Source organism: Protomyctophum parallelum (genome assembly GCF_964188405.1).
Source record: "Protomyctophum parallelum genome assembly, chromosome: 13".
NCBI lineage: Eukaryota > Metazoa > Chordata > Actinopteri > Myctophiformes > Myctophidae > Protomyctophum > Protomyctophum parallelum.
This window is the reverse complement of record NC_139708.1, coordinates 39,349,126-39,375,410: the sequence shown is the minus strand read 5'-3', so window position 1 is coordinate 39,375,410 and position 26,285 is coordinate 39,349,126. Positions and strand designations below refer to the sequence as shown.

Here is a 26,285-nt window from a genome sequence, read left to right as displayed (position 1 = left end):
TAGACATTTAGGACCTCATGTAGAATAGAGCAGGAACATTAACTACCACGAAGCAGTGGGTTCATGTCACTTTTTCACCATTCCAACTGAAGAAATTAAGCAATAACCCGCAGTGCTGTTATGATTGCAGACATCTGGACAGACTGGATAAATATAAAGTTAAGCTATAAAAGTGCGCATTTAGAATATTGGAAATAACTCTTATGCTGAAACAGTGGGTGGCTCTTAAAAGAGCCTTTGTGGGGGTTTGTTAAGTCGAGTTAAGTAGATTTATTTCTTGGCGGCTTTCTCGGTCTTCTTGGGCAGCAGAACAGCCTGGATGTTGGGCAGCACACCGCCCTGAGCGATGGTCACTCCACCCAGCAGTTTGTTGAGCTCCTCGTCGTTGCGGACGGCCAGCTGGAGGTGACGGGGGATGATACGACTCTTCTTGTTGTCACGGGCAGCGTTTCCAGCCAACTCCAGGATCTCAGCGGTCAGATACTCGAGGACAGCCGCCAGATAGACCGGGGCGCCGGCACCGACTCTCTGGGCATAGTTGCCTTTACGCAGCAGCCTGTGAACACGACCCACGGGGAACTGGAGCCCGGCACGGGATGAGCGGGTCTTCGCCTTCTGCCTGACCTTCCCTCCAGTTTTTCCTCGTCCACTCATTTTGTAGTAGGTTATGTTTATTTCTAGAATAATAAGCACTCGAAGAAATATGGTGGAGTAGAGGCGTGCGAGACCTTTTATATATTCAACGTAGTACATTCTGTGTGTGCGGCTGTGCGCCCCACCAATCATAGAGACGGATGAGAGCGCGGGCTGAGTGTGTATGAGTTTCCCACCATTCACTGCTAGGGGTGTGATCGGTTCCTCCCAGTCTAAACTCTGACTCTTCCCAAAGACGGAGGTTCTTGACCACACGTCTCTCAGAGCAAGTGGGATAAAATATTATCCATGCAATATGACACTAAATGTAGTCTAGGCTAAATTTTGTATTGTAATACAATTGGCGTTTAATTATGCTAATAATAATGCAGTTTAGGGCGGCAGGCAGTCAGCTTTAGGTGGGGTGGGGTCTGCTTGGTTCTTGCCATTTTGTCTCTCTTTAAACAAGTTGTATTGTTGCAAAAAGGGAGCAAACTGCTGCATTCAAGTGCAAGGCACATTTTAGTTCATCATCATCATCATCACTTCTGTGTGTCAAAAGCACACAAGTGTCCAAAGTTTGACCACATTAATATGTTGTGAGTGTTAATTATGTATTAAGACAAGATATGTCCCAATTTTTTTAGTAGAATTTTTTATTTATTTGCGCTGTGTCATACAAGATAGAGCAATGCATTTTATTATTTTCGATATGCAGTGGAAACTACTATTCCATAGTATTTATTAGCTATTAAAGCAGCAACGTTTGTAAAAGTTTCCCTCCAATCGGTGCCAGTGATTCATGGTACCTCCCCAAACAAGGAGGTTCCTGACCACTGACTAATCAGAGGACGACGGCGTCTCCGAGGCGCTAATAAAAGGCAGCAGTTTGCTCTGAGAAAATATTCTACAACTCAGACCTTTGATAGAAGAAGCTATGGCAAGAACTAAGCAGACAGCTCGTAAATCTACCGGCGGCAAAGCGCCCAGAAAGCAGCTCGCCACCAAGGCAGCTCGTAAGAGCGCGCCGGCCACCGGTGGAGTGAAGAAGCCTCACCGTTACCGTCCCGGTACAGTGGCTCTGAGGGAGATCCGTCGTTACCAGAAATCCACCGAGCTGCTGATCCGCAAGCTGCCCTTCCAGCGCCTGGTGCGGGAGATCGCCCAGGACTTCAAGACCGACCTGCGCTTCCAGAGCTCCGCCGTCATGGCTCTCCAGGAGTCGGCCGAGGCTTATCTGGTCGGTCTGTTTGAAGACACCAACCTGTGCGCCATCCACGCCAAGAGGGTAACCATCATGCCCAAAGACATCCAGCTGGCCCGTCGTATCCGTGGAGAACGTGCTTAAACAAATCCGTCACAGTCACAACCCCAAAACGGCTCTTTTAAGAGCCACCTAATGTGTTATTTAAAGATGTTATTCCCCTACATTTATACATTCCTGAGGCATACTATTTTACGCAATAAGTACTTTAAAATGGCAGTTACATGCACAAAAAACTAAACAAGTATTCCTATCCCCAATTGACCAAACTTCATTCGGAATATAACTGGATTATAGAGAGAACCCATAACCGTTATGCCTTAAGAAATGAATAACCGAGAAACACTAACTGCTGTTATCTGATCAAATAAAAAATTAAGTGCAGTCCCTGCAACCACACACGGCCTCCACCCATAACTAAAAAACATAGCATCCATACACTGAAATTGGCAATGGCAATTGTAATTCGCTGATGGGTTTGCAAAAGCGCTTTTTATTATGGGGAAAAAAATAACTGGTATTTCGAATGGGTAAAATAGTGCATTTCTACATGGGCATAAAGCATTATAGTCTACTAAGGGCAGAAAGCACTATAGTCTACTAAGGGCAGACATGTGTAAAATAATGATGTATTCCAAACTCCCAGTAGCATTCAGAATTAAGTGTGGTGATCTATACCGGAATGGAATATTATTCCAATCGAGGTGTTTACATGAGCATTTTTATTCTGATGACTGGAATTAATTAATTCCGAATGAAATATGAGACGTGGACAAAAGCTGTTTATAGGAGGGGCTCAAAAATCACACCCGTGTGAAGTGAGGGGCACTCTTATCATCATACATCATCTCATTCAGGCCAATCACAATTCATGTCCTCGTCTTCAACACAAACACTCAGAACTGGCCATTCATTGTCAATGGCATTTCATGTTTGTATTGGGACAATGATGTAAAACTGGCCATTCATTGTCAATTACATTTCATGTTTGTGTTAGGACAAAGTTTGTGTTTACACACGCACACCAAAGTCTTTGACATCCCCTCAAAAAACAACAACACTGCAAGTCTGTGACTATGTGTGATCGTGTAGATCTGCTATTCTTAAAACAATTTGAAAATATGGTTAAAGTGATGTTGGTGCTGTTTATCAGCATTGCTAGGGGGGAAAAAAAGTACATCCTGACCCAAATAATCACAACCTTTCAGACTAATTTTATGTTGAACTGGCACAATACTGGAGAAAGAAAAGAGTTTGATCTGGCACATCACTGCATTCATTCCATAATGTTAACTTGAGTCCAGCTGTGTGAGGCTCAATAACCATAACCAAGCTTGTCTCAAAGTCGCCTCACCTAAATATGCACTGCCACCTCTGTCATAAATTCATCCATTACTACTATCACTGTTGAGAATGGGTTACATATAAGTAGTTTTGGCCTCATTGATCATGAAACTTATCTGAATAAATATTGAAAGTGTGGGTGGCTCTGAAAAGAATACATATGAAGTAGTGTCCATAAAATACATTCTAGTCTCCATGTTATTAATAATGTGACACTACAACAAATACTTTTGTATTAATACAAAAGTATAGTCTACTGTACACACCAGTTTAAGTTAAGTAATTCATGCCAAAATACAACATCATGTTCCAAAGTCACATTTATCTGCCTACATCATCACATTATTGTTAGTGGTAATGCATGGAAGGAGTGTAGGCATATCAGTGAAAGTGTATGTGTGCCATAACCAAATACATATAGCCTACATGCACAATTACATGCAGTTGATTGAAGATGAAAACACGTGTCGTTTTCTGTATTTTGATACCAATATGTTTTTGACCACAAATTGACCAAGTGTTACAACCTCTGTCATTGGAAGTTGGTATAAACTCCACCATGCTGTTCTCAACTGGAGTGTGTTTACTTGTGTCAGAAAACCTTCTGTTTGTAGGAAAACGGAAGACAAAACAAAAGTATAGTTTATGTTGTTGCGTCGCCATGCATGTCTGCTAAGACGAGTTTGAGTATCATTGCTCATTTATCGTAGTTTAAAATGTTTTAGAAGTCAAATGATCTAGTAAACGATGGTGTCGGACTGTGGAAGGCTGGTGTTTTTATCATATAACTTAAAAACTAGAGTGCCGTTTTAATCTCAGATGTATTAATGTAAAAAAGGAGCATGTGTGTTAACTGGTCAGCTCTTTGTTGCATTACATAATATACCCAGTAGATAGTTAAATGATGTTTTAATCGAGGAGAAAACACAAAAGTGTCACGTTAAGATACTACAGTAGAGCTGCTGTGTGTGTTGAGTCTACATGGTTCTCGTGTGGTGTTTAAGTCCAGCCCCTTCAGAGCGTTCAGCATCACACAGTGAGAGTTTACTTTCGAGAAGGAACAGCAATCTACTATCCGAGAGAATAATGGCAGAAGTCGCTCCAGCACCAGCTCCGGCCAAGGCCTCCAAGAAGAAGGCAGCACCCCGACCCAAGAAGACCGGCCCCAGCGTCGCTGAGCTGGTCGTCGAGGCCGTGTCCGCCTCCAAGGAGCGGAGCGGTGTCTCTCTCGCTGCGGTCAAGAAGGCTCTGGCTGCCGGCGGCTACGATGTGGAGAAGAACAAGGTCCGCGTAAAGACCGCCGTCAAGAGCCTGGTCACCAAAGGCACCCTGGTCCAGCTCAAAGGCACCGGCGCGTCTGGCTCCTTCAAGATTAACAAGGCAGAAGCAGTTAAGGTAAAGAAACCTGCTGCTAAGAAAGCAGTCAAAGCAAAGAAGCCCGCTGCAGCCAAGAAACCCGCAGCGGCTAAGAAATCACCTAAGAAGGCGGCAGCAAAGAAGCCTGTAGCCGCCAAGAAATCACCCAAGAAAGCCAAGAAGCCTGCCGCCAAGAAAGTAGTAGCTAAAAGCCCGAAGAAGGCCACCAAGAGCCCCAAGAAAGTGGCTAAGAAGCCCGCAGCAGCCAAGAAGGCTCCAGCCAAGAAGGTTGCCAAACCCAAAGCAGCAAAGAAGGCAGCGCCCAAAAAGAAGTAAACCGTCTGCTCTATTTTATACCCACAAAAGGCTCTTTTAAGAGCCAACCACATTATTTTATAAGAGTATATCTTCACTATAATGATGATCATGTGAGAACCAGGCAGTTTATACCTGTGAATGAATTAATGTGTGTCCGTGTCCAGACCAATTAACCCGTCCCACATGGGATTATCAGACACAGCAATTCAAAAACTGCTAAACAAAACAATAACATTCAATAACAGCCATGTGTCCATAATACAATATTGTGTGTTAGTCAAACACCACCAATTATTAAAAGGCCAGTTCTAATCCGGCATTTCTCTTCACACCTAATTTTGCTAAACCATGAATCAGTTTGGTTCAAATCAACATTGAATAGTGGACAATTGACATTAGTTCCAAATCATAAAGGCCTACATTATCGAGAGTAGGCCTACTCTAAAGCATAGGAAAATAAGTCATGGAATGTTATTTATGCCTTCCAAGGCTTTTTTCAAATGTTTACATATAAAGTATTGTATCAGGCTCTTGCATGATAATAATGATATTATTTAATATTTAATAATGATATCTCAAACTTATGTAGCGCTTTTCTGAGTAATGAGTACCCAAATATACTTTACACGAGGTGCAAGAAGAAGCAACATGTAAAATCAACTTTATTAGGGAGTTAAAAAGAAGCAGAATAATGCCAATAAAAACAGGGAAAGCAATATTGGAGTGGCAAAAATATTGACAAAAAACAACAGCAATTATATGATTAAACAGTTGAATAGCAATTACTGTAAAAACAAATGGGTGACGTGAACACGGGGAGGAGTGTGGGTGGGGGGAGGGTGCACATTGGCAACGCCCACGAAGCTCTCTCTGTGCGTGCCTGTCCTCCCTTACGTCCTCAGATCACACATAAAAAGGCAAGGCTCTGAGCTCTCAAATCACTCAGTTTTCTAACTGCAACTACAGCTGTACTAAAAATGTCAGGGCGAGGAAAAGGAGGAAAAGGTCTTGGAAAAGGAGGCGCCAAGCGTCATCGCAAGGTGCTTCGTGATAACATCCAGGGAATCACCAAGCCCGCTATCCGCCGTCTGGCTCGCCGTGGCGGCGTGAAGCGTATCTCCGCTCTGATCTACGAGGAGACTCGCGGTGTCCTCAAGGTGTTCCTGGAGAACGTAATCCGTGACGCTGTCACTTACACCGAGCACGCCAAGAGAAAGACCGTGACCGCCATGGATGTTGTCTATGCTCTGAAGAGACAGGGACGCACTCTGTACGGATTCGGAGGTTAATGATGCTGACTTGATCTACCAAAAACCCAAAGGCTCTTTTAAGAGCCGCCCACGTTTTCTCTACAGAGCAGATTCCATTATACCATTTTTAGAACCTTTTGAAGATTTGTACTTAACTAGTTAAACAATTAGTGTTTATCAAAATGTGTGTTTATTACTGGTTTGCCCTGAAAAAAAAATGCTGGTCTTTTGCAATCCGAGTTTTTAGTAGCCTTTGACTAGTCTGAACAAACTGTTTTAGCGGAGTGTGTGTAAATAACTGGTACAAACTGGAGACATGGGCCATAAAGCTACAAGTAGTCTGCATTATTTAAATTTGATGCCGACTACATAAATGTCAAAGTACTTTTATGAATACAGATGAGAGCTGTGCGTCATAACAGCAACAACTATGACACAGGTTCAAAGCAAAATACGCTATGCATTTATCTTAAAGTATTATTATAGGCCCTCTTAGTATATTTGGTCCCTTATGTAGGCTACTACTTTTGGCTGCTGTTGACAATAGGACCCAGCTGCAGACGAGAGCAGACGTGCTCCGTGAGCGGGCAGTGCTCCGTGAGGGGACTGTGCTCCGTGAGGGCGGTGATCTGTGAGGGACCGGAAACTTAACTTTGGTCCATTATTTCTCCACTTTAATAATACCAATTGGTATTGTGTTTTACATCATTTTAATCGTTGATTACTCACCTTTACAACGAGGTACAGCTTGTCATGACCACGCGTCCGTGGAATGAGCAACATTGCTAAACGTCTCCACTTTAATATTACCAATTGTGTGTCAAACGATTACATTAAAACAAAAATACATTACATTTCTTAAAAATGTATTAGTCATGATCAATGATGTCCAAAATATGCCATATTTTTCTGTAGACTATATTGTTGTGGGAATAAAAAGATAAATAACAGTAGACCAGTAAGACGCCCTGAGGGCGAGAAGTGAGGTCACGTGCACACATCTGCCTGGGTGACGGCAGACTGCTGGGCGAGCGCTGGTGCTTTGGCATGGGGGGTCAGATCAACATAATGGAATTAATTCTGTACCGGCATTGGAGTGTGTCTTGAGTGTACAGGGTTTGATGAGGTCAGATCAACATATGGAATGTCAGAACAGGTCAGCTCCATATATGGAGATCTAAGGGTGGCAGCGGGGGCAGTGTCTTGAGTGTACATGGTTTGATGAGGGCCCAGGTAGGGCCGGGCCTTCATTTTTGGGCCTGAGTAATAATAATAATAACTAAATATAGCTGCAAGCAGCGATAAGGCGGGACCAAGGAGATAGAGAGAGAGAGACAGAGAGAGAGAGGACAGAGAGTGTGGAGAGAGAGACAGAGAGAGAGAGAGAGAGAGAGAGAGAGAGAGAGAGGAGACAAAGAGAGAGTGGAGACAGAGAGAGAGTGGAGAGAGAGCGAGAGAGACAGAGAGGACAGAGTGTGGAGACAGGGACAGAGAGACACAGGGACAGAGTGTGGAGACAGAGAGAGGACAGAGTGTGGAGACAGAGAGTGAGAGAGTGAGGAGACAGTGAGAGGACAGAGAGAGGACATAGAGAGGACAGAGAGTGTGGAGACAGAGAGAGGACAGAGAGAGGACAGAGAGTGTGGAGACAGAGAGAGGACAGCGAGTGTGGAGACAGAGAGAGGACATAGAGAGGACAGAGAGTGTGGAGACATTGAGAGGACAGAGAGTGTGGAGACAGAGAGAGGACAGAGAGTGTGGAGACAGAGAGAGGACAGAGAGTGTGGAGACAGAGAGAGGACAGAGAGTGTGGAGAGAGAGAGAGATAGAGAGAGAGAGAGGGTGGAGACAAAGAGAGAGGGTGGAGACAGAGAGAGAGTGGAGAGAGAGCGAGAGAGACAGAGAGGACAGAGTGTGGAGACAGGGACAGAGAGACTGGAGACAGAGAGAGGACAGAGAGTGTGGAGACAGAGAGAGGACAGAGAGAGGACAGAGAGTGTGGAGAGAGAGAGAGAGGACAGAGAGAGGACAGAGAGTGTGGAGAGAGAGAGGGGGGTGGAGAGAGAGACAGAGAGAGAAGAGAGAGGGGGGTGGAGAGAGAGAAATAGAGAGAGGAGAGATGGGGTGGAGAGAGAGACAGAGAGAGGGGGGGTGGAGAGAGAGAGAGAAGACAGAATACACTTATTAAACTATTACACCACTATTACACTATTGCACTGTTACACTTATTACACTATTACATTACTATTACACTATTACACTTATTACACTATTACACTACTATTACACTATTACACTATTACACTACTATTACACTATTATACTTATTACACTATTACACTACTATTACACTATTACACTATTAGACTTATTACAATATTACACTATTACACTTATATTACACTAATAGTACACTATTACAAATTTAGACGTAATACACAATTTCACTATTAAACTATTGCACTACTTTTACACGTATTACACTATTACACTAAATACACTTATTACACTATTAGACTTATTACTCTATTACAGTTACTAGTATCTATTATTGTGATGATTGTCATGTCCTAGTGATAGAGAGAGAGAGAGAGAGACAAATATGCACAAATAAGAATCACAGGCCGAGTTGTCACTACCCGGATTTGAACCAGTGACCCTGTGGTCCAAAGGTGAGAGCTCTACCGACTGAGCTAAGCAGACTCTGTCAGTTGACTCATTCTATACAGTAACATGCAGTATAGGTATTAGCTCTGCCAACCGTATTTGGAAGACGTATTGGTTGCATGAGAGGTTTCACAAAACAGATTTTTTTTTATTGGCTCATAAAAACTTCATTTTTTGACTTAAAAGAAATCTGTTACGATTTTTTGTTCGTATAAGTCCAAAGTTCAAGTGTAGACGTTTTTGTGCATTTTTATCAAAGATTCTGGGAGAAGATACATTTTAAATGGTTTTCATATATTTCAAATTAGTGGGTAATCTAAAGGTCAGAGGTCAGAATATGGAAGTTGTTCGGCATGAGGAGACACATATGTGTATCAAAGTGTCATTGCCAACGGTCAAACGGTTCATGAGATATGTACATTCAAAGTTTGCATTTTCAACTTAATTTTCAATTTCAGTGCTATAGCGCCACCATTTGGCCAATGGTCATGGGCTTCACATAGTCACCGTTTGGCATGGCCCTCTACCAGATTACCGAGTTTCACGAAAAGCGACTGCACGGTTCAGTCAGAACAGCTATTTTTGGCGGAAGAAGGAGAAGGAGAAGAAAAAAAACTACAAAAACAAGAAGTGACCAAAGTCACTGCGTGTCTTCTTGGTCCCTTAATAATAACTGACTAATAACTTTGGGGCGGGCCCGTCTAGAGTTTGAATGGACAGGTATCAGTCAAAAGGGAAACATCGAAGAGGAAGGATGGGTGGGGGTGGATCAACATTATGGAATGTCAGAACAGGTCGGCTCCATATATGAAGACCTAAGGGTTTGAGGTCTTATGTAGAGTTGCTGGTCGGTTCAGCTCCATATATGGAGATATAGGTGATGATCCAGTTTTTTCCATGTATGGCTATCCAGGGTTTGATGAGGTCAGTGTCGTGATCTTATATCATATATGGAAACGGCCATATATGGTGGCGTGACGTGCCACGAGGCATGATGTCACGAGGCGTGACAATATATGGAGGCATTACACGAGGCGTGACATGACACACTTACTGACGGGAAATGCAGGTTTTCATAGTAAACAGTGGCCTACAGTCGCAACAACACATTCTTAAGAACTTTGTCCCCCAATGCATATGGTCCTGTGTCTGTGGTCTATGGTCTGGACACGTATCACTTGTGTGGGACAGGGGTACGGGGTTATATAGCAACTTATTACATTACTTAAATGCCTTGATATCATAATGTCATATTCGACCATATAGGCCTAGCCTGGGCCTAGCCTATTGCATATCATTTTATTGTTAGATTTGCATTTCTTCAAATATGCACACTTACCAACTAATAAGCTTTCAATGAAACTATTATCTACAACAAACTACATCAAACTTTTCCAAACCGAGCACGTAATTATAATTAAGCAAAGCTGGTACTACACCCGGCATTTAAGCGCGCACCAGCAAGTGCGTGTCGTGCACGCGCATGATGTTGCGCGTGCATGCATGTGCGCTCGTGCACGTGCAAGCGGGGGGAAAACGCACTTCAGGTACCTCACGGATCACCCCCCTCAGAGCACGGTCCCCTCACGGAGCACGTCTCGTCTGCGAGGCTGCAGCTGGGTGCCCTCGTTGACGAAGACAAATATAAAGTCTGCCTTATTATTATTGAGTGATTTATGAAGTGTGCTCCTCAAAGACACTGGAAATTAACCTTTACATGGAAAGAGTGGTTGGCTCTTAAAAGAGCCTTTGTGGGGTTCGTTAAACGAATGAAGCAGATTCATTTCTTGGCGGCTTTCTCGGTCTTCTTGGGCAGCAGAACAGCCTGGATGTTGGGCAGCACACCGCCCTGAGCGATGGTCACTCCGCCCAGCAGTTTGTTGAGCTCCTCGTCGTTGCGGACGGCCAGCTGGAGGTGACGGGGGATGATACGACTCTTCTTGTTGTCACGGGCAGCGTTTCCAGCCAACTCCAGGATCTCAGCGGTCAGATACTCGAGCACCGCAGCGAGGTACACTGGAGCTCCGGCTCCGACTCTCTGGCCATAGTTGCCTTTACGCAGCAGCCTGTGGACACGACCCACGGGGAACTGGAGCCCGGCACGGGATGAGCGGGTCTTAGCCTTCTGCCTGACCTTTCCTCCGGTCTTTCCTCGGCCACTCATTTTGGTGTAGGTTTATTTCTGGAATTGAATATAAAAGAAATATGCTGTTGCCTGGTGGAGAGGCGCGCGAGACCCTTTATACGTTCAACAGCACACATTCTACTGCTACTGTCTATGTGCGGCTGTGCGCCCCACCAATGAATGAGAGCGAGGGCTGAGTGGCTGAACAGCTCCTCCCAATGAATGAAGGAGGTTCCTTTCCTGACCAGAGACGGTTTCTTTCAGAGAGAGTCTTTATTATACACAAGGGAAATTTGTTTTGCTCAGGTCAATGCATACATATACAAATACAATAAAATAGCCAGCAAAGTACCAGACAATAATTCTAAAATGTAAAGGGTATTTAAAAGAAAGCAAAGTCTCTCTCCACACATATACACTGTTCATAATAATTTTGTAGGCAAGCATTACTTGTATGTAAGGTAATAATAATAATAATAATTATTATTATTATTATTATTATTATTATTATTATTATTATTATTATTATTATTATTATTATTATTATTATTATTATTATTATAATACAACTTTATTTGTATAGCACCTTTCATGACATGAAATGCAGCTCAAAGTGCTTTACAGAGCAATGGAGAAAAATGAAAGAAAAGCAAGGCATAAAAATTATTTTAAAAAAACAAGCGGTAATGCAATACAGTGAGGACATAACAAAAAAATAAAAGATCAATTAAAAGCAAGGGTGTAGAAGTGGGTCTTGAGCTGTGCTTTAAAAATGTCTACAGAGGCTGCCTGTTGAAGGTACAGTGGGAGTTTGTTCCATGCCGACGGCCTGTAGAAGCAAAAAGCTGCTTCCCGTATTTTTTAGTTGCCATCTTTTTAGGCAAAGCGAGCAGGCCAGCAGTGGAAGATCTTAGGGGGCCGTATTCAAACATGAATACGGCAGTTGGTGGCTAACGGCTACCACTGTTCATGTGATATATATCAATGGAGTCCGTGTGGTGTCTTTGTTTCTGTCCTACAGAGGATATGAATTAAACTGGAGTCTACAGTTTTTAATTCATATCCAGCTGTAAAGCTATAAATTACCAATAACAAACTGCAGCATAAAATATAATCACAACATGTAACTGCAGAGCAAACAATATCCATTGCTACATTGTTCTCTTATAGGGCCACAACTAAGCAGTCAGGTTTTTGATTGATTGAATACTTAACAGTTTGCAGAATAAATAAATCACACTTGTGTGAAGAGAGGGGTGCTCTTATCATGCATTTGCAACAGCTACTACAACTACACATGCTGAACTACACACAGAAGTTGCCTCTCACCAATGTTTATTCTCCTTTCTCCACCCCTCACTGCGGCTTGCAGCACAATTTGTTATTCTGAGTAGTCAGCCATTGTATTGTAAACTATAGTTTACCCGTAGCGTGTTATAATTAAGTAATATTACACAAGGTTGTGCTTTAACCCACCACACACACTTCCATACAAAAACAATCACACCAGGGGCATGAGATAATCATCGTACAATCATCTCATTCCGGCCAATCAGAATTTGCATCCTCACCTCTGTCTTCAATGTTTGTGTTACGCAATGTTTGTGTTTGCACGAATACTGAAAATTGTCCATTCGTTGTCAATGGCATTTTATGTTTGTGTAGGAAAAATTATGTGTTTGCACACACACTGAAAAAACAAACACTGTCTTCAAATGCAGTGAACCAACTTTTAATAGGGAAACAGCAACGTTTCAGCCTATGCGGCCTTCATCAGGCTATCTTTATGGATCTGATAAAGATCAGGTCATCCACACAGTCTTTGGGGATGGGCTTCCCGTGCCAGTTGTCCATGTCCTCAATGTTTTTGAGTCCTTTGCCCTTGAATGTCTTTGCAACAATGCAGGTAGGCTTGTCCTTAACCTGCTTGGCTTGCCAGAAAGCCTCACACAGCTCCTCTACATCATGGCCATCCACAATATATGTGTTCCATCCAAAGGCTTCACACCGCTTGCGGTAGGTGTCCATGTTATGCTGCAGAGGTGTAGCCTCACTCTGGCCCAGCCGGTTGACATCAATGATGGCCACCATGTTGTCCAGCTTGTAGTAGGAAGCAAAGGCCATGGCCTCCCATACAGAGCCCTCTGAACACTCCCCATCACCCATCAGGCAGTACACACGGTAACTAGATTTGTCATAGTATTTCCCAGTGTAGGCCATCCCACATGCAGCTCCAAGACCCTGTCCCAAGGAGCCTGTAGCCACATCGGCAAAGGCCAGTCTAGGTGTTGGGTGCCCTTCCAGGTCAGACTCAAGCTTGCACAGGTTGAGCAGGTCGGCCTCTTTCACATAACCTGCCTCAGCCCACGCTCCATAGAGGATTGGTGCAGCGTGACCCTTTGACATGACGAAGCGGTCATTACATTGGTTTCGAGGGTCATTGGATTTGTAGCGCATAGTGTAGAAAAACAGGGTTGACATGAGCTCTGCTGCACTGCAACATGAGGTGGGGTGACCAGAGTTTGAGGCGCATGTCGCTTTGAGGGAGTGAATCCTTAGCGTGTTAGCGATGTCCTTTAACCCTTGAATAATGTTTCCATCTGGTTTAATGTAACTCGCCATGGCCTATATATATATATATATGTTGTTATCTGTATTTGAAAAGTTAAAATCTAAGGGTAGTTGAATTACTGTGTTAGTTTTCTAGCATGTATTACGTAATTTGAACAGTCTGTCCACCAATGCATGACGTAGATTATGCCTCTCAGTCAATCGCGTTAGGTCACTCACGTATACGATGACTGTATATGGCTTTGCCTGACAATTTCTAAAAACGAATCATTGCCTCAACATGCATGTGTAATAGCTGTTATCACTGTGGGTATAATGATGGCAGTATTCCATTGTCACAGTATTTGGGGTACAGTCTATTACGTCAGGCATGACACTGACGCACCAATTTGGGCGAATTCAGGGATTTCCATATCAATTATTATATTTATAGTTGATATACAGTTTCAATTTGTAGCCAACGTTAGTGTAGTATATATATTGTAAAAAGAACCATGCTCATCCGCTGAAAAAACGTATACATATTGTAAAAAGAACCACCGCTCATCCGCTGAAAAAACCTAAGTGAGGTGCTGGAGCCACAAAGAGAACATGAGAAAAATAAAGGGAAGCTCTGCACACTCAGATCTGCGCACAATCAATGTATTTATTTAGAAAGCTTTCGGTCTACTGGCCTTCTTCAGGATAGGATCAGTATACATATTGTAAAAATCGACACATTTTACACGGTCCCACCTTGTAAAAAGGCTGGTGTGAGACAAGATACATCTTGTTATTATTGCAATCACATGGTCAGTATCACATCATCATGGTTAGATATCACAAATTCACTATCCTCACACTATCCTCATGGTAAGCATCTTGTCAGTATCATTTGAAAACATAGGTAATGCAATATGTAATAGTAATATATAAAATTAGATAGACAACATTGGAATGCCATTCATTCATTTGTTTTGTTGTAGGACTATTAGTAATATCAGAAATACTTCAAATATAAGGCAGTTAGTCTCAAGTATGTATGTTTAGAATCCATACATGAGGGAGTTAACCTTAAACCTTAATGTGGTTGTGATATTGTACTGTGATGTATTAATTACTCTGATTAGTCTGATAACAATTCTTACACTAAATTTGGATCCCCTCCCTATACTAGAAACATGCTCAACCCCCACCTGCGCTTTGAGAAGCCACTGAATAGACATGTAGATTTGATTTAAACCAAAACTCTAGACTTGCTTGGTAAGTTGGTACAGAAGTGTGAACAACTGCTGGTTTTGGTGTGAGTTCAATACAATGAAACAATGCCGATCCCCTCCCCAACAGGGTAGAGCTGTGCATGTCTGAGTGAGTGATTGAGGTGATTTAAATAATTTGCATTTGCACATTAAATCCTTGGTTTATTTCAGTTTAATAATATCTGGGATTTATATAGTGCTTTTCATGACACTCAAAGACGCTTTACATGTGTTGGGGCCAGGGGGGGGACAAGAAAAAAGGACAACTTTATTAGAAAAAAAAACTATTAAAAGAATAAAACCAATAAAACAGTGCATATAACAAGTTTTTAGCATGGGAATGCGATTGTGAATTTGGTGGGTTTTCAGTGAAGATTTGAAGGTAGGAAGTGAGGGGGCATCTCGGATGTGTTTGGGGAGAGCGTTCCATAGGGTAAGGTCCACGGAGAAGGCCCTGTGTTCATTGGAACACCGTGAAAACTCAAAATTAGAAAATAAATATTACAAATCAATGATTTCATAGTTTAACAATAATATCTGTGCATTAAATACATCAATTGATTACCATCAACAATACAATGGTTAATTCATAGTCAATATAATACAGTGTGAGTGATACAATCAATCAAATCATTTCAAAACAAGACCAATACAATACCAAATAAATGTACCATATAAGTCTATAACCAAATATACCAAACCAAACGAACCATCAAACCCAAAATACAATTAATTAAAGTAAATATTTATATATATATAGTAAAGGTTTCAGCTACAACCAGTCAACCATGCTCAATGTGCAAATTAAATCCATGTCGATTTCAGACCATTGGTGAGAACAAAGACAGCCAAACAGGTTTGGCACCGCCCAGTGCACTGCAGAGCAGTCTGCCTGTCCTCACTTAGGTCCTCAGAGCACACTTAAAACAAGGAGGATCTGAGCTCATCATTCATTCACTTTAGAATCTTCAACATTGTCCAGGCAGATCATTCAGTGAGAGACAGGGATTCGGACCAAGTTAGAGTCTATAGGTTGTACTACCATTTTCTATTTCATTCTAAGTTTAGCGTTATTAGGCTCGGGCATAATGGCAGATAAAATTGATATGTCCTTAGACGACATTATCAAACAGAAAAGGTCGCAGAGAGGAGGAGGCCGCGGAGGCAGAGGCCGCAGTGGTGGCCGCAGTGGTGGCCGTGGCGGCGGCCGCGGAGCTGGCGGCGGTGTCGGCCGTCTTGGAGGAGCCACCGGGGAAGCCACCGGTAGCTCCGGTCCCATGAAGAGCCGAGGCAACCTCAACCGAGGTCGAGGCAGACCTACGCCGTACAGCAGGCCTAAACAGCTTGACATGCCCGACAATGCTGGTGGTGGAGGAGCTGGTGTGGAAACTGGAGGGAAGCTCCTTGTCTCAAACCTGGACTTTGGTGTCTCTGAAGCAGATATCCAGGAACTTTTTGCAGAGTTTGGTACCCTGAAGAAGGCTGCTGTCCATTATGACCGCTCTGGAAGGGGTTTGGGGACTGCAGATGTCCACTTTGAAAGGAGGGCAGATGCCCTGAAGGCCATGAAACAGTACAACGGCATGCCACTTGATGGGCACCCCATGAACATACAGCTCGTCACCTCACAGATTGATAACCAGCGACGGCCTCCCATGCAGGGTCTGAACAGAGGTGGAGGTATGAAGAGGCGTGTTGGTGGCTTTGGAGGCAAGCAGAGGGGACGTGGAGGTCGTGGCGCAGGCAGTGCCAGAGGCCGGGGGAGAGGCGGTGCTGGTGGTGCCAAAAAACAGCCGCTTTCTGCAGAGAAGCTTGATGCCCAGCTAGATGCATACAATGCCAGGATGGACACCACTTTGTAGAGCTTATTGATCTACCAACAACCCAAAGGCTCTTTTAAGAGCCGCCTACATGCACTTTACAGAGTTCATTCCATTCAAGTAGGCAATGTGCTTAAAGCTTGCATATGAGCTATATGATTCATGGACTGACAGTGGTTAGGTATAATACAATCTCAATGATGTATTACATCATAGTGCTGCATTTAACAGCCAACCTGTTGCATTGTGTATATATTCAGAGGCTATATATTTAACATATCCACAAAAACCTAACCCACTACAATGACGCTTTTAGCCAGTTATGTATAGAAACTGAATTTTATTCATTACCATATAATACATGGAGGCTTTGGGATCTGGTCTTACTGATCTAATTTACTCATCAGTAATAATAATAATGCATCTAACTGAATTAACTAGATTTTAATGTGTGATTTAAATCACCTCAATCACTCACATTCAGCTCCACCCTGTGGGGGAGAGGGGGCATTGTTCCATTGTGTGGAACTCAACATGATGCTTCATACCAAAACCAGCAGCTATTCATAGTCCTGGAATGAGACTCTTCTGTACAAAGCAAGTGTAGAGAGTATAGAGCTTTGGTGTAAATATAATCTGCATGTCTATCAGTGTTTGCTTCTCAAAGATGGGGGTTGAGCGTTGAACACGTTTCTAGTATAAGGGGGGATTCATTTTAATCATTGTGTGTTAAATGTGTTGTTTAAGTTCAGTTGTGTTGTAGACTAACTCACATGATGTGCACAGTAGTGGGAGATGTATTTTCCACTTCCAGTGATGTTCAGGTTTTAGGACTGATTTTCTATTTCTTAATATTCATCTCATTTATCAAACAAATTTAACACCAATAAAGGAGCTAAAATAACTGAGTCTGGTACAAGAGTTTGGCGTGGCATTGTTGCAATAGTGATTGAGTTAACATGTGCCAGGTTTTAGCATGTGGATTTTGTCAATGATCTGTCTGTCTCTGTAAAAATTGAGTGACTATTATTGGCTAAACAAGTTTACCTCTCAAGTTTACATGACAACGGGCCATTTGCTTTTAATGAAAAGCATGTACACCCAGGTTGGTGTTTTTCAATGTAGAAGAGTGATAAACACATCTTACAAAATGTCTTGTGTTGGGTGACATTGTGTGAACTGTGAAGACTATAATAGTTCAGTAAAACAGAGCGTGTGTGTGTGTGTTTGATTGATTGATTTTTGATAATGTTTTATGACAATGTTCCCCATGACTCCTTTTGTTCTAAATAACACATAATTTCAACAAGGCAATTCCATGTGCTTTACACAGAACATCAAGCAATGGAAACTTTGTGAAATGGCACTAGGAAATATGCCTATATATGTTTTTATTTTATTGTATACATTGATTGATTGATTGATTGAAATATTTATTAACAGTTTGTAGAATTTACAGTACATTTTAAGCACAAACTCAATACAAAGACTGTTAACTGAGTGGACGACCCAATTAAGCATTACACTTGTTTACAACAGGGTCCACATTGTTCAATTCATCAAAACATTTAGAGACATACAAACATTTAGAGACATACAATTAGACATTTCTATGTAGCTAAAGAACAGAACGGGAATTCATCATATAGGAAGCAAAAAAGGGAAAATATACATTATACAGTGAGGGGAAATGGGGGGGGGGGGGGGAGTGGGGGTAATTCAGATTTTACAGAGGCCAGTTTCGAATTGCAGCCATCAGTAGGTGCCCTTTGAGAGCGGTTTTGAAGGAGTCAAGGGATTCACATGTCTTAATGACTGGCGTTCCACATTTTGGTGGCATAGGAGCGAAAATAATTTAGTCCCTTGTTTGTGCCGAATCTGGGTTGTACATGGTTTGTTGCACTCCCTCTAGTGTTGTGGGTGTGGACTTCGTTTACATTAAGGAAGTATTTAGACAGGTACATGGGTATCTTGGTGGTGTATCGAATCTTGTGGACCAGACCCATTGCAAGATGCTGTACTCTGTCGTCGACCCTAAGCCATCCCAGCCTGTCAAAGTGGGCAGGGGTGAGGTGGGTTCGGGAGGTGAGGCCAAGTAGGAGCCTGACCAGTTTGTTTTGGGAGGTCTGGAGCCTTGTTTTAAGGGCCTTTGAGGTGCTGTGGTACCAAGAGGTGGATGCATAGTCAAAGAAACCTTGTACGAGGGCTCCTGTTAAGGTCTTCAAGGTGTTTTTGCTGACCAGTGAGGAGATCCTGTAAAGGAATCTTGTTCTTTGATAGACTTTTTTGATTACGTTGGTGGCCATTTTATCACCGGAAAGATTGGCCTCCAGGATGGAACCTAGGTAGGTAATTTGATATTTCCGTGTGATAATATTGTCACCCACTCTAACCAAGAAGCCATCTGCCTTGCTGAGATTACTATTTGATCCGAAGAGGATGGATTCAGTTTTTCCCAGGTGTAAGGATAGTTTGTTATCAGCGAGCCAGGTTGCACCAATCACACAGGTGTGATTTTTTACTTATACTTTGAATAATAGTTGGGGCGCAATATTAGGGTAACGTGCATGCATGCAGTCATTGCAGTGTGTCATCAGGGACTGGACGTATCTCTCTCACTGTGTGTGTGTGTGTGTGTGTGTGTGTGTGTGTGTGTGTGTGTGTGTCTCTCTCTCTCTCTCTCTCTCCTGGACCCTAGGTCGTGATCCAGTCCAGGTCTCCAAGTACCACCCTGCAAGATCTGTGTGGATAAAGGTCACTCCATTTGGGTCCCTTCCAGAGATTAGTGATCCGTCAGCTGCTTGTGTTCTGAATGGAAAGATCTATGTTACAGGTAAACATACTGTACCTGGTCTTAAAGATCTATGTTACAGGTAACATACTGTACCTGGTCTTATAGATCTATGTTACAGGTAACATACCTGGTCTTATAGATCTATTTTACAGGTATCGTACCTGTTCTTAACCCATTTAGACCCGAGTTCCATTCTACCAAATGTCTTCTGAAAAACCCATATGTTTCTATGTCAGTGGTTCTCAACCTTTTATGTAAAGGACCCCCAGAATTATCTGTAATTGGCCGTAGACCCCCAGAAGCAAAGATTTGAGTTAAAAAATGTTCGCTCTGAAAGAATATATATTCAAAGATTTACGCCACATTTTAACGATTTTTCAAAAATAGCAGACCTACAAGCTCAGCTTGTAAATCTGCTATTATTCAATAGCTAAAGTATAAATGCAAAAAACACCAATGTATACACATGGGGCAGCGGTGGCTCAGGGGTAGAGTGCCTGGATGGTAACCGTAAGGTTGCCAGTTCGAACCCGGGCTCCCCCAGAGTTACTGTCGAAGTGTCCTTGAGAAAGACACTGAACCCCTAATTGCTCCCGATGTGCTAGTTGGTGCCTTGCATGGTTTCCGCTGCCTTCGGTGTATGAATGTGTGTGTGAATGGGTGAATGTAATGCACAATCTCTGTAAAGCGCCTTGGATAAAGGCGCTATATAAATGCACCATTTACCATTTACACATGGGATGCATAGCAACTGACACAAAAGCACTAATCTTAGCCCAGGTCCCCACCCAACACAAACAGTGGTCCCAAGGTTAACTCTAAGTCAGGGTGGTGGCCCCTCGTTCACAATCAGTTGACAACCTCTGCTCTATGACACACACCCACCACAGTGAACCCGCCCACAGAACTGGCTAAAGGCACAGTCAGAATGGCTCCTTCGTACAGTAAGCTACTTGAGGGGGCGCTTGAAATTAAACAGGTTGAGAATCACTGCTAGAGCCGTAACAAATCGTCTCTTATGCGGGTCTCCCTGGCATATCTCTTCCAATGGGGGTCCACGGGCTGATAGATGTCGATTTAGGGGTCCTTGACATGAACAAGTTGGGGAACCACTGCCATAAGTAATAGACTCACTATACTGCCTCCCCCTGGCCAGCCGGGGCGCTTGATGGAGGGGAAAGGAACTGGTTGGAATAACGTGTTCCTTCCACGTGCTACGTCCAACCAGGGAAACTCCCCCCTGTCAGGTGTAAAGGAGCAACTTGGACACTCAGGCATGAAGGAAGCATGAGTTCAAGTCCGTTGCTCTCCCCAGGTTGGCGGAGGGTGTGTAGAGCCCAGGATCACATTAGATGATTGACACAGGGGTGAAAAAATGGGTTACAAAATATATAAAAAATATATTAAAAAAATGTAATAGACTCACTTCAACTTCACTTCAGGTTGGTCTCCCACATTTGAAGTATACCATGGTTGCTTCATGGCGTGCTTCAACCCAGAGACCAACCGTTGGACCACGTGTTACGCCTTAACAGATCCCCCGGGCCCGCTACGCTACCGGCATAGCGTGGCTGTGGTGGACGGACAGATCTACATCCTAGGAGGCGTGGATTACAAAGAGAGGTGAGACACTGTTCACCACCAACAGGAACGTGTACACACAGACATCAAAGGGGGCTTCAGCCCCTGCCCGTTTACCCGTCTGTAAAACAACTGCCCTCTCCAGACCACGAATGCAGCATTTACTACATGGTGAAAGAAATGCAAATGCCACTCCTTTCCATGTCATATACCGGGAAGGCAGCAGTCGGGTGAAGTTCTCCTGAAGTTGGAATGAAGGATTTTTGCGTTGAACAAACTTGTTTCGAAATCCATGTCGTTACACCACATCTCCACTAGCCTAGATAAAGAGTGCTCGGTTGCGGCCCGAAAATAGCTGATCTGCAAGCTCTCAACGTGTCACATGTTGTGAGCTTGTAGATCTGATATTTTTGTTATTTTTTTTCCAAAAGTCCACCAATGCCTGCCTGGGGGGGAAGTGTTGTCTTGTCCACACCAGGTCCTTCTCTTATGGCTATGTTGGTGTCTCTTGTCATGCAGAAATGTGAAGAGCATGGTGCGCTACTGTGAGGAGACCAACAGGTGGGAGAGCATGGAGTCTGGTGGTGGTGGTGCATTCCACTGTGTCACTCTCAGGCTGAGGAAGGATCACGTACCCGTGGCTGATGACGATGATGAAAGCTCTGATGATTCTTGGGATGATTCACCTTCTGATGATTCACCTTCTGATGATTCACCTTATTATGTTGATTTCTTGCTTCCACCTTGTTCCACCCCCTAGTCTAGGGTTAGGGGAAGCAACATAAATGCAGAAAGACAATTGCAATAAAACGGAATGTGAATTTATTTACAGCCCAAAATCATGGATATTTACAACAATATACAATAACCCCAAATTAACCTGAACTAACAAAACACAACACTAACATAGCAAATCAAAACAGAACTCAAAACTTATCCCAAACAAAGAGCTTGACAGGATGGTCACAGGTTGTGGTGATGTGGTGAGAGGACAGGGGGACCGATTCCCTGCTGCCCTGAAGCTGACAGTCCTCTGAACAGAATTGTTTGTCACTGAGCTTTATAGTTCGGGTGTGGCCACCACCCAATCCACTGCTGGTGTCATAGGGCTCATCAGAGCCGGCCAATCCATGGAGAGGACTAGTTCCCCACAGCAGCAAGCACTCTCCCGTAATCAGTCTCATGATGACACAGATCTCCTCCTCCTCTCATCAACTCTCCACCTCAGAACAAAGGAAACAACAGATAATACCAAATACAAAATACCCTAATTATGGCTGGCCGTAACAGCCGGATCCTGAATACTGAGGAGGAGGAGGATAACGAACAGGATTTTTTTAGGCAATGGGGTGGAGTATATTGAACGTGATTTCTCTTAAAGGGATTGTGACTATTTTCTTTTGCTTTGCCTCCACTCCTGTGTCTGTATGTCTGTGTCTGTGTCTGTAATTGTGTGTCTGTCCCTGTGTCTGTCTCTGTATGTCTGTCCCTGTGTCTGTCTCTGTGTCTGTCCCTGTGTCTGTCTCTGTATGTCTGTCCCTGTGTCTGTCTGATCTGTATGTCTGTCCCTGTGTCTGTATGTCTGTCTCTGTGTCTGTATGTCTGACCCTGTGTCTGTATGTCTGTCTCTGTGTTTGTATGCCTGTCTCTGTGTCTGTATGTCTGTCTCTGTGTTTGTATGCCTGTCTGTATGTCTGTCTCTGTGTCTGTATGTCTGTGTAGGGGTCCCCAGGGTGCGCTCCTCACTTCACAAGGGTGTGATTTTTTTCCCTAGGTTTTCTGAGCTCAATTGCACCCAAAGAAACTGAACTTTTAATATTCAGTAGATGTTCTGTGGTCTGGGGTTTTCTGGCTCAAACAAAGTGCTCTGATTTGGACAGAGTTTCTGACAAAATGTCTCTCATTCATAAAGTTCAAACTATAAGTTCACACAGCCACTCTATCCAGGGATATGGCTTTATTATGTTGGCGATAAAGCAGAGGTGTGTAAGAAATGGTAGAAATGTTTAGAGACAACTGATATTCAGTTTTTGTTTTCTTTATTCAGGATTGGTTTGTTGATGGTCTGTGAATGTCGTGGAACATTTTCTGTATCGTAGAACCTTCAGAGTTCTTGTATTTTCTTAATTTGAGTACCTCCTGTCCCCAGGGGGTGTGGGGGGAAACAAACTGTTACTTTTTGTTATTTCACTAATTTCACTTATTTTACACTGACATTCTGTTTTCCATAATAAATAAAGCACAGTTGCAGTGGAATGAGGATGCAACCTCTACCAGTGTGTTTTATTCTTAATTTGAACACCTGTAGATATTGAAACAGCCAGGGACTGAGTGGACACTCGTAGTCCAACATTTTCATGGCTGTAAGGACATTTGAAGTTTTTTTTGTATTAAGGAAAAGTAGAACATGTATTTAATCGAGTGTAGAAATATTAATGTAATGCAGTGGGTTTCAACCATTTTCATATCAAGGTCCATTATTTATTAGGCATTTGAGCCACGGACCACCATTTGATGAGATGTTGCCTCCCATGCAGTCCCAGACCCAAAAAAAGAAAATGCTGCATTGATGTGGGAGACTACCTGTAGCGTCAAAGTCCTATTACTTTGGGCTACTGGTTGCCCGATGCCGAGGATCTATAGTTCAGACGTGTGATAAAAAGACTGATGTCCAAACGTTGACTTAAAGGTATATTCAGTGATTTCACTCAAAAAACCTTAGGTTTTGTTTTTGGCTGTGGGACCCAGCCTTTCGTCCAATCAGGATAGAGAGTCAAAAACGAAACCTAAGGTTTTTTGACCCCCAGGGGTTAACTGGGGACAGGGAGGAACTCCTTATATGGCCAGCACACTCTATAGTAGGGAGGATTATCACAACAAAACAAAAAAATAAGTGATATTTGAATTAAGTGAAATCACTGAATATACCTTTAAAGTTCGAAAATGTTATTTGTTCACTGTAACTTGTAAATAAAACAAAAGAGTGTCAAATGATAAATGCTTGATGCATGATAAATGCTTTTATGTGATGTATTCCCATGCTTTTGTTCTTGCTTAAATGTAAATCGCTCTGGATTAAGAGCGTCTGCTAAATGCCTAAATTGTAAATTGTAAATTGTAAAACCATATCAATCACCAGCCTGTGTCTCACAGTCAAAAAACTGTTTGCAAGTTCACATCAGAACAACAACAGAGCATTTAATCAGGTCTCATTAAGTAACCTGGCCAACCTTGGCCTTGACCAAGCCCTTGGAATGACGTCATCAAAAAACAGAAGAAATGGCTCTTACACTACCATAGGAGAGATAACAGGCAAATGTTGAACAAAATAACAATTATTCTACATTCAACTGATTGTGTAGACTTACTGTAAATTAAGTAATGCTCCTTTTATGGTCCATTCAAGTTATTTGGTTTAATGTTTCACACCATTTGGTTACCAACTCACCATTTAGCTGGGGACAACCTTGAACTCCGGAGGACCACTGGTATTTATTTTAAAGTCTCGTGTCCACTCTCATTCAATGGTTGAGCAGCACCACCTAGTGTTTATTTGATGCAACGTCAAGCACTGCAGCATCAACTGACATCACAATGCATATAGAGTCGGCAGCACCAAACACCTAGCCTGGCTAATAAGCCAGACTCAAATCACACTACATCCCTGCCCAGGATAAGCTGCTATAAATAACCAATAGGCCTATTGCTCTATCTCTTTTTTAATGTGATTATGGCAAATCTCAGGATGTCACTGCACTGAGAGACATGCAGCTGAGACGTAGGTTCCATCCTGGAGGCTAATCTTTCCGGTGATAAAATGGCCACCAACGTAATAAAAAAAGTCAATCAAAGAACAAGATTCCTTTAGTTTACAGGATCTCCTCACTGGTCAACAAAAACACCTTGAAGACCTTAACAGGAGCCCTCGTACAAGGTTTCTTTGACTATATGCATGCACCTCTTGGTACCACAGCACCTCAAAGGCCCTAAAAACAAGGCTCCAGACCTCCCAAAAGAAACTGGTCAGGCTCCTACTTAGTACTTGGCCTCACCCCCCGAGCCCACCTCACCCCTGCCCACTTTGACAGGCTGGAATGGCTTAGGGTCGACGACAAAGTACAGCATCTTGCAATGGGTCTGGTCCAAAAGATTCGATACACCACCAAGATACCCATGTACCTGTCTAAATACTTCCTTAATGTTAACGAAGTCCACACCCACAACAAAGTGAGTGCAACAAACCATGTACAACCCAGATTCGGCACAAACAAGGGACTAAATTACTTTCGCTCCTATGCCACCAAAATGTGGAACGCCCTACCAACAGTCATTAAGACATGTGAATCCCTTGACTCCTTCAAAACCGCTCTCCCCGTAAAATCTGAATTTCCCCCCCCCCCCCCCCCCCCCCCTTTTCCCCTCACTGGACGTTTCTTTTCCCTTTTGTCTTCCTTTATGATGAATTCCTGTTCTGTTCTTTGACTATGTCTATATGGAGGTGTCTATTTGTAGGCTACGTCTCTAAATGTTTTGATGAATTGAACATGGTGGACCCTCTTTTAAACAAGTGCAATGCTTAATTGGGTCGTCCACTCACAGTTAACAGTCTTTGTATTGAGTTTGTGCTTGAAATGTAGGCTACTGTAATTCTGCAAACTGTTAATAAATATTTCAATCAATCAATCAAGGATGGAGAGCATGTGGGAAAAGGATGCAGTAGTGTACACCTCACCTCATTGATACCCACCCATGCACCTGTCTAACTCAGTCTAACTAGTATTCAAATCATGTCCACAACACCAGAGGGAGCTCCAGATATCCCGTTCAACTATTTGGCTATACTATAGCCTAATAGCGTATAGTTCAACTACTCAGACTTGGCACGATTACGAACAACTCAACAAGGGTTTAAATGTGTTCTCCTTTATGTCACCAAATTCAAATTGTGGAATGACTCTACCGACAGCCATAAAGAAGTGTGAATCACACTTCTTTAATAATAATAATAATAATAATAATAATAATAATAATAAACTTTATTTATATAGCACCTTTCATACATAAATGTAGCTCAAAGTGCTTTACAGAGCAAAAAAGATAATAAAAACAAAAGCAAAACAAAACAGCATTAAAACAGGCATGCAGTTAAAACAATAAGACAATAATGCAGTGTCAAATCAGGAGAAGGCAGTGGTACAAAGATGAGAACAGATAAACTAAGGCAACGACATAAAAAAAAAACAAAAAAACCAAGCAGTAATACAATACAGTGAGGACATGAATAACAAAAAATAAACGATCATTTAAAAGCAATGTTGTAGAGG

The 26,285-nt window shown here is 42.7% G+C and overlaps 9 protein-coding genes across 9 annotated transcripts in view; 5 read left to right on the top strand and 4 right to left on the bottom strand.

Annotated features, from left to right (window-relative positions):
* The window catches only part of LOC310869948 (hydroxyacylglutathione hydrolase, mitochondrial-like), a 477,037-nt gene that overhangs the window by 278,356 nt on the left and 172,396 nt on the right, over positions 1-26,285 (bottom strand). The window lies entirely within an intron of this gene.
* Positions 204-654, bottom strand: LOC310869974 (histone H2A-like; the record flags this gene model as incomplete). Its single annotated transcript, XM_083780970.1, has 1 exon — positions 204-654. The coding sequence occupies one exon, from the start codon at positions 652-654 to the stop codon at positions 271-273; it is 384 nt and encodes a 127-aa protein (XP_083637096.1). The 3' UTR covers positions 204-270.
* Positions 1,571-1,981, top strand: LOC310869967 (histone H3.2; the record flags this gene model as incomplete). Its single annotated transcript, XM_083780963.1, has 1 exon — positions 1,571-1,981. The coding sequence occupies one exon, from the start codon at positions 1,571-1,573 to the stop codon at positions 1,979-1,981; it is 411 nt and encodes a 136-aa protein (XP_083637089.1).
* LOC310869961 (histone H1-like) lies at positions 4,328-4,933 on the top strand (the record flags this gene model as incomplete). The annotated part of the gene is made up of 1 exon (XM_083780957.1): positions 4,328-4,933. The coding sequence occupies one exon, from the start codon at positions 4,328-4,330 to the stop codon at positions 4,931-4,933; it is 606 nt and encodes a 201-aa protein (XP_083637083.1).
* Positions 5,893-6,204, top strand: LOC310868647 (histone H4-like; the record flags this gene model as incomplete). The annotated part of the gene is made up of 1 exon (XM_083779104.1): positions 5,893-6,204. The coding sequence occupies one exon, from the start codon at positions 5,893-5,895 to the stop codon at positions 6,202-6,204; it is 312 nt and encodes a 103-aa protein (XP_083635230.1).
* Positions 10,613-10,996, bottom strand: LOC310869975 (histone H2A-like; the record flags this gene model as incomplete). The annotated part of the gene is made up of 1 exon (XM_083780971.1): positions 10,613-10,996. One exon carries the CDS (start codon positions 10,994-10,996, stop codon positions 10,613-10,615), a length of 384 nt encoding a protein of 127 aa, XP_083637097.1.
* Positions 12,731-13,579, bottom strand: LOC310868646 (transketolase-like protein 2; the record flags this gene model as incomplete). Its single annotated transcript, XM_083779103.1, has 1 exon — positions 12,731-13,579. One exon carries the CDS (start codon positions 13,577-13,579, stop codon positions 12,731-12,733), a length of 849 nt encoding a protein of 282 aa, XP_083635229.1.
* LOC310868645 (THO complex subunit 4-like) lies at positions 15,855-16,628 on the top strand (the record flags this gene model as incomplete). Its single annotated transcript, XM_083779102.1, has 1 exon — positions 15,855-16,628. The coding sequence occupies one exon, from the start codon at positions 15,855-15,857 to the stop codon at positions 16,626-16,628; it is 774 nt and encodes a 257-aa protein (XP_083635228.1).
* LOC310868644 (uncharacterized protein) lies at positions 19,339-21,721 on the top strand (the record flags this gene model as incomplete). Its single annotated transcript, XM_083779101.1, has 3 exons — positions 19,339-19,437; positions 20,844-21,003; positions 21,481-21,721. Exons 2-3 carry the CDS (start codon positions 20,861-20,863, stop codon positions 21,719-21,721), a joined length of 384 nt encoding a protein of 127 aa, XP_083635227.1. The 5' UTR covers positions 19,339-19,437; positions 20,844-20,860.